The 14,423-nt window shown below is 34.8% G+C and overlaps 1 protein-coding gene across 1 annotated transcript in view; it reads right to left on the reverse strand.

Moving 5' to 3' along the window:
• The window catches only part of LOC150095868 (cytochrome P450 4c3-like), a 125,559-nt gene extending 112,218 nt beyond the window's left edge, over nucleotides 1-13,341 (reverse strand). The window contains exons 1-3 of the mRNA XM_090409550.1: nucleotides 13,098-13,341; nucleotides 6,988-7,100; nucleotides 627-712 (exon numbers count right to left, since the gene is read on the reverse strand). Of these exons, the coding sequence (XP_090265676.1) occupies nucleotides 627-712; nucleotides 6,988-7,100; nucleotides 13,098-13,341 (443 nt within the window). The remainder of the gene's footprint in view (nucleotides 1-626; nucleotides 713-6,987; nucleotides 7,101-13,097) is intronic.
• Nucleotides 13,342-14,423: the final 1,082 nt, after the last annotated feature.

Below are 14,423 nucleotides of genomic sequence, written 5' to 3' on the forward strand. Positions count from 1 at the left end.
AGCAAAGTACACTCCATAAAGGAAACACAGAGATATTTCTAAACCATCTTTTCGTATGTTATTTAGCTGAATTCTTCATTGCCAGGTCTAGGTAATAGTGGCTATCCGACCAGTAATTTCTATCCTTACTTTATTTTTTTTTATCATTACGTAATGCTTCACTAATAAATGATTGATTTTAATAGGACATAGAGCATAACTTTATGGACTCTTATTTCTACGTCTGCATCGCCATAAAATATAATATAATATTCTGCTTTAGTTCAATATTTTAATTCAGGTTAAGTACTGAGAATTTCTTTGTCAATGTAGTTGTCACTTGATGAGTTTGTTTTATATATTTGCTTATGAGGCTTACGTTTAAAAACAGTGAAGATCCCTACTGCGTAAACTGCAAACTAGAGCAAACAGCAACTGCAGAGCTCAGGCATATTGCAAACCTGTCTTTTTGCTTAGCCGATTTTCTTTCATGCAATCCTTCCTCAATACGAGAAGTGATTCTCTCAATGCAAAATTTTATCTTAATTAATGTTTTATTCGAGTTATTGTGAATGGTCCTGGTGGCGCTTTATTTAATGTTAGTTCGGCGAGAGAACAAAGAAAAATCTGTTTTTGTGTTCACATACCTTCTAAGAAGTCCTTCCTTTAGCCACAGCTTAAGAAAATCGTACTCGAAAGACTTATCGATGAGTGTGTTGCTACTAAGGAGGGTCTGAAAAAAATAACAATTCACAATTCAGTATCGAATACCTGATAAGACTGCTTATTAACTGATCAGAAATTAGTTATTATAAACTAAATTAATTTCTATTAAAGAATGGAACAATTTTTAAAGTTTGAAAGTGGAAAAATTGAAGAATGACATAATTTCTCCTGTTGTTCTTCATTGAAGAAAGTTCGACTTTCATGCTGGCATGAATTAACTTGTACTTAAAGTATATTTGCAATCACCTCTGCTATTTTTCTTCTAAGCGTTCAAAATTGTAATCATTAATTCTATTCCAAATATCGCTTTAGCTATTGGCCACTTAGAACATCACAGTACTGCAATCATAAATTCATCCCCTAAATTTACTTTTTTAATGCAATAATGTTTACGATAGTCTCTAACATACAAAGTTTGGAACCTGTAGAACATTAATATGGATGAAGTAAAGGTTAGGAATGCCAGGAAATTCCGGTCCTAGAGAAGAAACTTTTTTTATGTCCTTGAATTCTGCTGGCTCCTACAATGCGTTACTTTCTTCATTCTCTCCACTTTAGCGCAAAGGATCAGGATTACGCTATGAGAAATAATTATTGGGGCGGGAGGGAGCACTATTTTCAGAGAAACTTAAATTGTACAGACACCCCACTTACGTGCTGATCTTTCTTTGGTCCTGACCACTCTTTTCATCTCTGTACGCATAGTCTTCATCACTATGTGATAATGAGTCTATATTCTGAACCATTCTTCCTTCTGCATGTACTATTGTTGGATGTCCTGTGCTGGCCTACACTCGGTTTCCCCTTAACTACAAAAGTGTTCTGTTGAGTGGGATCGTGAATCTCTGCATGCTGTTTAAGGTTTTCTAATCACTTTCCTCAAACCATATCACAGTAGCAACTTGATTATAACGAAGTACGTTGTGTTGAAAACGAAACTGTTTTGCTCTGTGAAACTGCCGCAATATAAGATAGTATTGCATTATTCCAAAGTGTTGGCTTTCATCCTTACAACTATTACATATTCCCACACGACTGCACGAGGAACACCTCCCCAGCCTTGAGCATAGGGCTGTCTCTAGGCACCCTCCAATCAGAAAAATAATTCAGCATGATTTTTTTCCTATCACAAACTTCGGCGTCCTTTGGATCGCTCCCGATGTTATTTATATCAGTGTAATCTGTGCTGTGAATTTCCATGGTTGATGGTTCACTTATATTCCGATCGGTCCTACTACCGTTCAGAACCCCTGTACATGTTTTGATTTCCTGGTCGATCGTTTCCTGCTAAGAAACGCACAGGAATAGCTAGGGTGTACGGAAATCTTCCGAAACGAAAGTCCTGGATAAGATGAGATGATCTTACAAGTATATCTGTTTGCTTATATAGCAGCAAAGGTCATGACTAATGACACAAATACATATCAGTATATTTTATACAAAAACAAAAGTGTCCCAATACTTTCAGCATTGTGTATTTTTTGTGTATTGTGTATTGCTACCTTAGTTAAAGACTTTAGCCATGAAGCTGGTAAAATCCTTTTAAGTTTTTCTTATGCTCTTAACAAATTGTTTCCATTATCAGTACGTTTAATTATTTTAGTGTAAAAGTGTGAATATCTGTATGCATAAAAGACAGACAAGTATTATCCCATCACAGGCTCCCATGAACGTCACACAACATCCAAATAAAAATAGTGATTCGCTGTTTGACTGGTGACACCGAGTTTAATGGACATATGTTTAGTAATTCTATCCACGTGAGTTTGTCCAGTCTGTACTATCTTATACATCGCTCCACTTTTGAACTTGTAAGATCAGTCAAACGTGAAAAAAAGTTTTTAACATCTTGAATGTTTCTTTAACATTTTAATTTCAATTCTTCTGATGATTTTTCGATGCAGGAAATCGAAAATGCCACATTATAATAATACTTTACACGGTATTACTTCTGGATAACGAAGTTTCCAATAAAGTACAAATGACTCAACAAATTATACTCTACCCTGCCTCAGCTGAGTGGCTTTGTGCTAATCACAGCAATGCCATCTGGAAAATTTCGGTTTGTGTGCATTTTATATATATATGTAGAAAGGTTTTTAACTTGGGTATATTATGCATTCAAGATACCAAGTAATTTTATATAAACTTGGTTTTTAATCCTATTTTTCAAGTAAGTAAACAGACAAGTATATGCCAAGTTTTGCTTTGCGCCTGCACTTAGTACAAGACTGAGGCAACTCCTGCAAGTAGTGCAGGACCGCGGCAACTCGTGGTAAAGGTGGATTAAGTTCCTATCACTTTCCTTAGTATTTTTCCCCTAATGCAAAGCACATCCCCTTGCGGAGATGTATGATGCTATGCATTAAAGGCAATGGTCACTATCCAGACCGGTTTCGACCTTTATTGAGGTCTCGTCAGTGGGAGCCAGACCCGAAATACGAAGGGTGAAGTAATGCAGAGCTTATATGAATTTTACCTAAACAAGTTGCCACAAGGTGCTTTGACCTTATTAAATAAAATCTCAGGATGAGAGATAGACGTAGAAAGTTTTTTAACGTGGGTATAGACACCTCAATAAAGGTCGAAACCGGTCTGGGTAGTGACCATTGCCTTTAATGCATAGCATCATACATTTCCGCAAGGGGATGTGCTTTGCATTAGGGGAAAATTACTAAGTAATGTGATTGGAACTTAATCCACCTTTACCACGAGTTGCCGCGGTCCTGCACTACTTGCAGGAGTTGCCTCAGTCTTGCACTACGTGCAAGCGCAAACTTGACATATACTTATCTATTTGCTTACTTGGGAAATAGGATTAAAAACCAAGTTTATATAAAATTACATGGTATCTTGAATGCACATATATATATATATATATATATACAGGGTATTCGGGATAAATTTGACATATTTATAATTAATTATATTTTTCCGTAAGTTACATGTATTAACACACACTTCTCTTCATTTAAAAGTTTGGACCCTTCTTCATTCATATACAAGATGTCAGAAAGGATGGATAGCTGGAACCCACCTGAATCATGGAAGAGAATAACTTGTATCATGATGATTCGTGCCCGCCATCAAAATAAGGATATTACGACTGCTGCCCAATGCTCCCTGAATACAGTAAAAACAATCAGGCATGAACTAGAGACTTGCAATGGTGACTACGAGGATGTAGCAAGAAGAAAGATCCCTAGCAGACGATCTGATTGCGTTCGTACAGCAGAATTCCTCGCAAATCTGCAGGAACAGGTGTTGAAGAACCCTGGCATTGGAATTCGGGCTTTGTTCGTGGAGTTGCTAACTGTAGTCAAGCCCTGGATAACAAGGGTAGCCAATGGTAGGCCATATGTATGGCAGCAGGATTCGGCCCCTTGCCACACCTCTGGGAAAAGTCAAAAATGGTTGTCTGAAAATTTCTACGACTTCACCAGTCCAAATGTTTGGCCTCCAAACTCCCCAGACCTTAACCCCATGGATTATTTTGTATGGGGCGCAGTTGAAAAAGACACCAATCGCACTTCCAGTAATACAAAAGCCCAGTTAATGGATAAAATTAAAACAGTTTTTGCGGCCCTTCCCAGGGAGACTGTAGCATCAGCTTGTTCGAGGTTCCGAAGCAGAATTGAAGCTGTGATCGATGCTAATGGTGGTTATTTTGAGTAAATCTTGTTGATAGTATTGTAATTAACTCTGCCTGTAATGTTTTTTTGTCAATTCATTAAATTTAATAGATACAAAGAAGATTTTCTTTTTCCTTATGAAACTGTCAAATTTATCCCGAACACCCTGTATATACAGGGTGTTCGGGATAAATTTGACAGTTTCGTAAGGAAAAAGAAAATCTTCTTTGTATCTATTAAATTTAATGAATTGACAAAAAAACATTACAGGCAGAGTTAATTACAATACTATCAACAAGATTTACTCAAAATAACCACCATTAGCATCGATCACAGCTTCAATTCTGCTTCGGAACCTCGAACAAGCTGATGCTACAGTCTCCCTGGGAAGGGCCGCAAAAACTGTTTTAATTTTATCCATTAACTGGGCTTTTGTATTACTGGAAGTGCGATTGGTGTCTTTTTCAACTGCGCCCCATACAAAATAATCCATGGGGTTAAGGTCTGGGGAGTTTGGAGGCCAAACATTTGGACTGGTGAAGTCGTAGAAATTTTCAGACAACCATTTTTGACTTTTCCCAGAGGTGTGGCAAGGGGCCGAATCCTGCTGCCATACATACGGCCTACCATTGGCTACCCTTGTTATCCAGGGCTTGACTACAGTTAGCAACTCCACGAACAAAGCCCGAATTCCAATGTCAGGGTTCTTCAACACCTGTTCCTGCAGATTTGCGAGGAATTCTGCTGTACGAACGCAATCAGATCGTGTGCTAGGGATCTTTCTTCTTGCTACATCCTCGTAGTCACCATTGCAAGTCTCTAGTTCATGCCTGATTGTTTTTACTGTATTCAGGGAGCATTGGGCAGCAGTCGTAATATCCTTATTTTGATGGCGGGCACGAATCATCATGATACAAGTTATTCTCTTCCATGATTCAGGTGGGTTCCAGCTATCCATCCTTTCTGACATCTTGTATATGAATGAAGAAGGGTCCAAACTTTTAAATGAAGAGAAGTGTGTGTTAATACATGTAACTTACGGAAAAATATAATTAATTATAAATATGTCAAATTTATCCCGAACACCCTGTATATATATATATATATATATATATATTATATATATATATATATATATATATATATATATATATATATATATATATATATATATATATATATATATATATATATATATATATATATATATATATATATATATATATATATATAATATATATATATATATATATATATATATATATATATATATATATATATATATATATATATATATATATATATATATATATATATATATATATATATATATAATATATATATATATATATATATATATATATATATATATATATATATATATATATTGAAGAAAGTTTAAAGTATTTTTTTTTAGTGATGAATGAAATTTCATGCTGGAATGTTGGATAACCTTACTTGTTGGAAAACTGAAGTGAATCGAAGAACTCTTTTGAGCAGAGTTTGTACATTATCTACCGCTTACTTCATCCGTGTCATTGTTATTGTTAGATTATAATTAGGCACCTCCAACAATTCAAGGACTCATCGATGGCAGGCCCACTCGCAATGTCGACCGGCAGCTTATTCCATCCACACACTACGCAACATGATAAAAACCTGCAATTCACATTATTTTCGACTCAACTTCTAGAGATGACCTCGAGTTCTTCTGCACTGGTCATAAGTTACAGCATTCCTGCAGTATCAGTACTGTAAGAATCTCTTACTTGCTTTTATGTTTCTGTCATATCTCTACTATTCCTCACCTTTCATTTTTCAAAGGTCACATTCCTTCAGTCTGTATTTTATATACAAGATTTATATGAACTAGCCAAATATTGATACTGGTTGCTTTACCTTTTTAATTTTTTCTTATCTCTATTGAACCCAGATGACCACATCTAATTACAGTAGTTCAGATGTGATCCTATCAAGGCCTTATAAAGTGGGAGAATAACTTCCTTATTCCTACATGTTATTGTTCTTTTCTACATTTCAGTCATCTGATATAATGTACCTTGGCAGTGTTACCTCTAAACTTTAACTTACTATGCACCTTTATCCATAGGTCACTTGCTTTATCAACAACTTGCAGCAAATTTCTATCAATGTGATTATCAATCTGTAATGTCGTCTTTAGTCCAAAATGCATAATTTGAATTCAGCAACATTAAACTAACACATTCATTAAATTTGCCTATAGAATCATTCTCTTCAAGTCAGACTGCTTAGATTCTGGATTAAGAAATATCCTTTATTACCAGATCCAACTTGCATCATCCGCATGCATGCTTCCTCTTCACCATACGCATTTTCGTTAATATAGAAGGTAAACAGGAGTGGTTCAAGAACAGAGCCCCGTGATTCCCACTAGTTACCCAAATTTTCTCCGATTCAGTCTTCCCCGCATACATTTCTCCTTGATACCCATCCTGTCGCCACTTTCCAATCTATACTACAAGCCTGTTTTCTATCGGATTTCTCTTAACCTAATTAGCTGACATCTTTTCGCAGTCTGATTATTTCACATTACTCAATCTCTCTCTCTCTCTCTCTCTCTCTCTCTCTCTCTCTCTCACACACACACACACACACACACACTACTTACCTCTGCAGCTGGAGGATCAAGGAGTAAAACAACCGGACGAGTGCCCATCCACATTCGAAATACTCCTTCTTTTTGGAATACTTTGGCATAACCACATATCGTTTGGAATAGCACTATAAAACAGGTAGTTAATAGACAGATTAAAAGAAGTGACGCTCATTAACTGAATTAATTCAATAAATTATAATTTGAACAGAGAAGTATATAACAAAGCACAAAAAATCCAAGTATATAACAAAGCACAAAAAATCCAAAGACATTAATAGTTGGCGAGTGATTTGAAAAACAAAATAACGAAAGATAAACAACTGGATAACCATCATGTACGACTCGTATACAAATTACGGAGGCATAATTTATCTAGCATATAGGAAAGTTTTTGAGATAAGTTGTTTTAACTACTTGCTGAAAGGCACACGTTATCTCCCTGTTTAGTATTTAAAATATGAACGAGTTAAAATAATTAGCTAATAACAAAATTCAAATGAGCACTTATGTCAGTTTTAGACTACGTTATACTTGATGGTGTGAAACCAACTACCTGATTATGGGAGGTCTGAAGTGGCCTGAAAAGTTTGATGGTCAGTAGAGCAGGGTTTCCGAATTTTGCAAAAATAAATACTTAAATTTTGATTAAAAAAGCCTTAATCCAACTCCAGTACTATTGTGCTATAGCCTTTCTAGTAACGAAGGCAGAATTTATAAAAATTGATGATATATAAAAGTTTGTAGTTATAACATTACAAGTTGAGTATAAAGTACGTACTTGGTAGGAGAAATTTGGAGAAAATATTTGTATGTACAGCATTCTCAGTCCATAGTTGAGAGCATGCTGAAGAAATGAAAGTCCACAGGTAAACATAGATAAATTTACCAACAAGTAGGCTTAAAATGCAGACTGACAGGAACTGACGCTGTTTATAAAGCAGAACCAAAAGAATCTGTATAGAGTGGTGATCAGTCACAAGCTTTAGATAAAGGTGGATGATTTCGAATTACGGCTGTCTATGAGGTTAGTGTTAATCTGTTAACACGTTCGAATTCTGTCACTAGTTGAATATTTTATTGCAAACTCTGCTATATTTTTCTTTAAAATATACGCAAGTTATCCATTGAAGACTTGTCAGAATTAATCATAAATGTCACCCTCCCTTAACCTTAGTTGACTAACTAAGTATCCTTCGATTTTAATTCCAAGAAGGATATATTTTCATTTCATTTTGTCCTTGGGAATCTCTGATTTAGCACCGTTATCCCTATAACACGACTCTCTGCAAGTTGAGTCTGACAACTAGGGCCCCATGACCATGAAAAGTCGTTGACTTTATACCGGTTTTCTTTTTTTAACGATGATAGACTAAGGCAAGAAAGTGATTTGTGTTCAAGGATATAATATATCTACGTTTCACGCTTACCTCTTGCAGGCATCCAGTTGCAAATGAAAAAAGAATTAACTGTATTTGAAGTATTTATTCATTATACCAAATGAAGCTGAACCCAGAAATGACTAATATATTTCTCTTTTATATCCGTCCATAGTTTACCGCCAATAATCTGTGGGTTGAATAGTTTGTTTGATACTTTGTCTAGTAAGATCTTTTCAGTCTCATTATATTACCTATCTTCCAACTTTTAGCCTGTTTTCATTCTGATATAAAATTGTAGAGATCGATGTAACAACAAAAAAACTTCGCTCGTAGTATAAAGTAATATATATTGTCCAAATAGTCTTAGTTGCTGACCATTTAAAACAATTATTTCTCTCTATATTTTTTTATCTTCAATTTTGTTTGTATTTTACTTGTTTTTTTAAAAGGCTCTTTATATTTTTTCGATATTGTAACAAGATCCTTTATAGGCTAAATTATTCATTGACAGTAATACCATAGCTCAAAGAACGACTACAGGAAGATAAAAAAAAAACCTCATTTGTGATAAAGAATCTAACCGTAAGCATCATAGTTTCCAATAATCATTATCCAGAAAAGATTGTTTCATACCATAGTCGTATCTTTAGAAAAGAATTTCGTTCAAAAGGAAAACCAGCAGCTAAAATAATACCCCTTTATCCGTAAATTTGTAAAACAGCTCTTAAGTCATACGGGCAAGATCAAAACGTCATTTATCGTTCGATCGCATTAATATTATTAAATATAATCAAATGTCGTCAATGCAGATTTTAAATAGCACTTTAAAATTATTCAGAAATATTAAATGAATACTCTTGTCGCTATAAAAAAGCTGGTGAGTGGTAGCTTCTGGAGAGGTATATTTCTGGAGTCTAGAAAAAGTGGAATTCTGAAAGAAAGTTTTCCAATCAAACAAGTAGATTACACGTGTGGAAAGGGTTGCTTGATGTCTCTGAAAGTGGCAAAACGATTCCTTGACCAATAGTCAAACAATCCAATTCATGATTAGAGAAGTACTGATTCCTCTTTACTAATCATAGTGAAGCAGAAGTATGGAGAAGACCCCCATTGAATATCTCCATCGCATATTTGTGGTAGCAGTCCCCCATATGAGCACACAGATGACAGGGAAATGTTGTTGAGTGCCATCTGCTTGGAAAGACACTACGATGTGTTACACTTTGTATGCTGTGCAATAGTACAAATGTACTTATGTCCACTGGCTGACCCTATACAACCATGATAATTGCAATCTCTTTATAAGTAATAGCTTCTTTTAGAATGACGACACCGTGAACTAAGTTTTTTGGGCATTGCTAAATGCCATAAAACTGAGACAATGTATCAGATAGATCACATGTATTACTGTTGAATTGTAGTTAATAAAGCAGTTTTTTTTTTATTTTGGTGTTTTAAGTATGGTACTGTCATTAAGTGACAATAAGTAGAATCGTTTTTAAATGAGGTTTATGGATTTCACATCGAAACAAGGCACAATAGCCACATCAAGCAATTAGCTTTATCATTTCTTCACGAAATTTTAAAAAGTTTAGATTACTGAACATTTTTAAAAATACATCAGTCCGTACAAATTTTGTTTCGTACATTTTGTACATTATTATCAGTAACGTATTATGAATGATCACAGTTGTGTGAATTCTCATTGGCGTAGATATTCTTGTCTCTCATCATCATCATCATCATTACTTTTGGGATGATGGTAAATTTCCAATAAAAAAGGAATTTGTGAGCAACTAAACACCTCGTTTAATAAACAACTAGTCTCGTGTCATGTAAAAAATACTGATTAATTATAATTTTTGTTTATATTTCTGAGACTAAAGTTTCTATTCGACATTGCGAATTAACATACACAAACGTGTGTATGTGCGGAAAGTCCGAAATTGTTTTAATACAAAATATTGAATTGAAATATCACTGCAGGCTTTAAACTATATTTCAATATAATCTATAGAAAACTGCATAGCTTGGTAGTGTTATGGATGTTGCATTTCCTCTTTGAACAAACTGACAATATCATGCAAAACATGACCTGCATATTGTCTTTAGAGATTTCCTTTCAATGCTATTACTTTTAAAAAACGGTTTTCTGAGAACTGGCTATAACATATCCTTATTGCTATTCTAACGATGTCAAGACTTTATCACATTCCTTTCAGTTCCTGCAAGGTCGCTCGTGATGGTTCACAGAAACATATACGGGAGAAAATAATTTAACTTCCTGCGCCGTGAATCATTACTGATTCTACTCTACAACAACATGTGGCGACCTAAATTTAAAGTGTCCCCTTCAACCAGTCTAGTTCGTATGGGAAAATCATTTCCTGTTTTAATTGTTATATATTTCCCACAATGTAACGAATTTATAATTCGCATCGTGTGAATTTCAAGACTTTGAAACGAAAAATCGCAATATCTCACAATGTGGAGACAGTTGAAACAACATTTTTCGCGAAACTACTGTCTGTGTGTGTTTTTGTTCTAGAAACCGCACTTGGATCTTTTTTTCCCACAGGTTCTAGAGTGGAGACACTTTTGACTCAGCCAGCAGGTCGTCAATTATATTACTAATAAAGTCTTCTATAAATATAATAAACTGCTTTAAGCTTAGTTTTGTTAGCTCAAAGCTAGGTAATTTGAAAACTACAACGTACAATTTATTTATTTATTTATTTATTTTTTGAATAATCGTGCAATCCTTTTGCCTGCTACATAATACATAATATGACATATCGGGTTTCTACCTGCATCACGAAATAACTTTATGCTGCATAACATAACATGAAATAAATCGAAATAAATTTCTCTTCTGGAATATTTCGATTAAGTGTTTAATGGCAATTGCACTGTTAGCAATCACCATTAAAATCTGGGAAAAATCGTCTATGATTTGTGTTGATTCTACGAGGATATTTAATAAAACAGATACGGAAGTTGTCGCTAAAATCTTTGCAGTTGATTCTACCTGTTCTCTTTAAGCGAAACTGAAATGATCTGTCAAATTTTAGTAAAGATTCAAATATTAAATTTTATCAAGATCCGCTCAATGTGTTCAGGCTGATCTATGTGCCCCGCAACGCTTCAAATAGCAGTCGTATCGGAAATGTTCCATCCATCATTCACTTTCGCAGCAACCACACCATTAAATTAGATCACAAGCATTTTTATGGTCATGACCACAGACTGTGCTTCAAGCATCGTTGGCACAGTTGATTGCAGGAAATAATTTGTGTGTGTGTGTGTGTGTTACTAAAACCGCGTCTATGGCTGGACTCGTAACTTTCTAATCATTTCTAATTAGACGCATCTTACTGAATGTGTAAACTTCAATTAGCTTCTTTTTTTTAAAAATTTTTATTTTCATTTTATTTCTTTATTTTATTTTTATTTATTTTTTTTGTGGATTTCGCTCTTATTTGGTTCGCGGGAATGCATGTGTTCATCCATTTCTAAATCGATTTCAGTTTGACAGTATTAAGCCCATATCAATAGAGATTCACTGTCTGTTATCGGTGTTGACTCATTCATAAGCGATCGGACATATCGCCACTTCCAGCAAAATTAACAGGGATTACAGAATGGAACGTTTTATCAAAAACTCTAAATGCAAAACGCAGGAAATGAAATATTAGAAATGCAATGAAATGCTTACAACTGTTTCCTCCCTCCTATTTATCCTCCCTACAACTTTTACCTTTTTTTCTTCCAAAAATCAAATCAAAACTAACCACTGGTCGACTATACTCATGAAAGGAAGAGGTGAAGGCTGCTTGAATGAAGTAGTCCATGAAAGATCGCAAAATATGGCCTAAACACTGTTTCGAGATCATCTATTCGTATTGGAAGAAAATGCAAGGGCGTTAAAGGGAATCATTTAATTCTTCGAACACGTTTATTTTTACAATCAGGAAAGAAAGCAAAAAAAAAGCAGCTTCGGCGTGCACTTAACATTAAATACTTATATATTCTCGCAATAGTGCAGTTTCTAAAGTGTCACTTATGCAGGTAAGCAGAGGCATACTATTTATATGTGAAGGAGATAAGAAGAGCCGTTAACCGATCTTCGTTCATCATAATCTCCTAGAAGGACGTAATGGAAGTTCTTTAACCCAACTGCCTACCGCTCTCTTTTCTTTTGTCTTAGTTATTTTGGCGTATCCCCGTTTTCATTATTTTTATTTTATCTAAAATTTCCCACATATTTAATATTTCTCGTGTATGCACGTTTGATTGTTCTTATTTTCTTTCGCCATAGAGAATTTTAATCTTTAAGGATATTTCATCTAAAGTTTAATTCTGATCACGACTTCTGATTACAGTAGTCTCTCTCTCTCTCTCTCTCTCTCTCTCTTTCTCTCCCTCTCTTTGCACACAAACGCTCACGCACGTGTTCGTCCATACATTACCACCCGTAAATCAACAAGAGGGTTTTTTTACACACTTAACAGCACACCTCTTCTCTTCTTTTCGACAACTTTGTTCCTTCGTTATTTCTCGAAAATTAAAACTTTAAGAAATTCAAATGCAACTTTGTTTCTTCACTGCATTGACAGTGTTATTATTATTGTACATATTTATAAGTGATTTAATATTCGAGATTGCAAGAAATATAAATGCGTAATGGCTTCATTTATCGGTTAATTGGAGTCGTCCAAATTATATAAGGAGAAATATACTTACGGTAACTTCTGCTGGCACTTTTACTGAAATAAATAGTCTTTAAAGGAATTAAAGTAGCTGTCAGCGGATTCACTTTTGCTCCCGGTATTCGTTTCTTTGGATCTTTTGGGTTATAAGCTCTGTCAAGATAGTTAAACACTGCTGTGATGACTATTGCACAGGTAAGGAAAAGTATCCATCCTAAAGATAAGGTACTCCCGAGCAGATGGATTTTCTCCAACAATAAGGATGCAATGAATATCATTTTCAAAATTCACACTTATGTTCGAAAAGCGTACACCTTAAATTTCAATAATTCACACAACACCAGATTGTTCACACTTTCTCTCTTACAGATTCTCTTCCTTCTGTTTTCGACCTTACCGGATCATATCACAACGGCGATCATTTAGCAGTTAGCCCTGAACAAGCCACACTATGTTAGTAGGACATAGCGTGACGTCATTTTCACGTACAGCCAATTAGCGTCGAGTATTATTGTTTAAAATATAGAGTTTAAAATGGTATACATCTCAAGGTCTTTAGTGTCATTGTTAAAGGGCGAAAGTGGAAATTCTCTGGAAATTTACCAATTCTTCAACCAAACCACTGCAGGTTTCCTGCATTTTCAATTAAGCTAATCCATCACGTGAAGGCAGTTCGTCTGTCAACGAACAATTCGCTGTAGTTACTAAAGTAGCTGTTTAGCAACTTATGTAAGTTTATATATATAATGTTTAGCCAACTATGAAACCCATTGTTCTCTTTCCTCAACATGATAACGCATTTTACAGACTAATACAGTCTTTATTAACTACGGGATAGGTATTCCTAGAAGGAAAATAGAAAGCTATTAATAATTATAAGTTTACATTTCAACCATATCTGGTTGTTGGGAAAAGATCGTAAAGCGGATCGCATTAAATGCAAACCGTTTAGTGTAATTCTTCTTAAACTGTTCTCATACTATTGTGTTTGAATGGTTAAGTGGTTTTAAGAGAGGATTACATTTGTGCCATTGTGTCAACTTTTAGTCACATATTACTCTGTTCACGAAAGATAGATAATGCGCTTAAAAGTTACGCAGTCAGAGTATTATCCCTTCTTGAACTAGTTCTCCGTAGTTTAAACCCATGTAAGTAAGCCGCTCTAGATGTTGCTCCACATACATTTTCTGTTCAGCGTGACATTCCTTTTTCAGAAGCCATTCGTTACTGATCTTGTTAAGTTGTTGTTACTGTGCTGATCCAGTTTTGTTATTGATCTGTTGATATGTTGACTGGCATATCTTTCCTATTCTGGTTATTTTTTCAGCTACTTAAGTATTTTCGGGACAATTCGATATTC

The sequence above is a fragment of the Typopeltis vanoorti genome, chromosome 19 (genome assembly GCF_054136105.1).
Source record: "Typopeltis vanoorti isolate ZY-2024b chromosome 19, IOZ_Tvanoo_1.0, whole genome shotgun sequence".
Taxonomy (NCBI): Eukaryota; Metazoa; Arthropoda; class Arachnida; order Uropygi; family Thelyphonidae; genus Typopeltis; species Typopeltis vanoorti.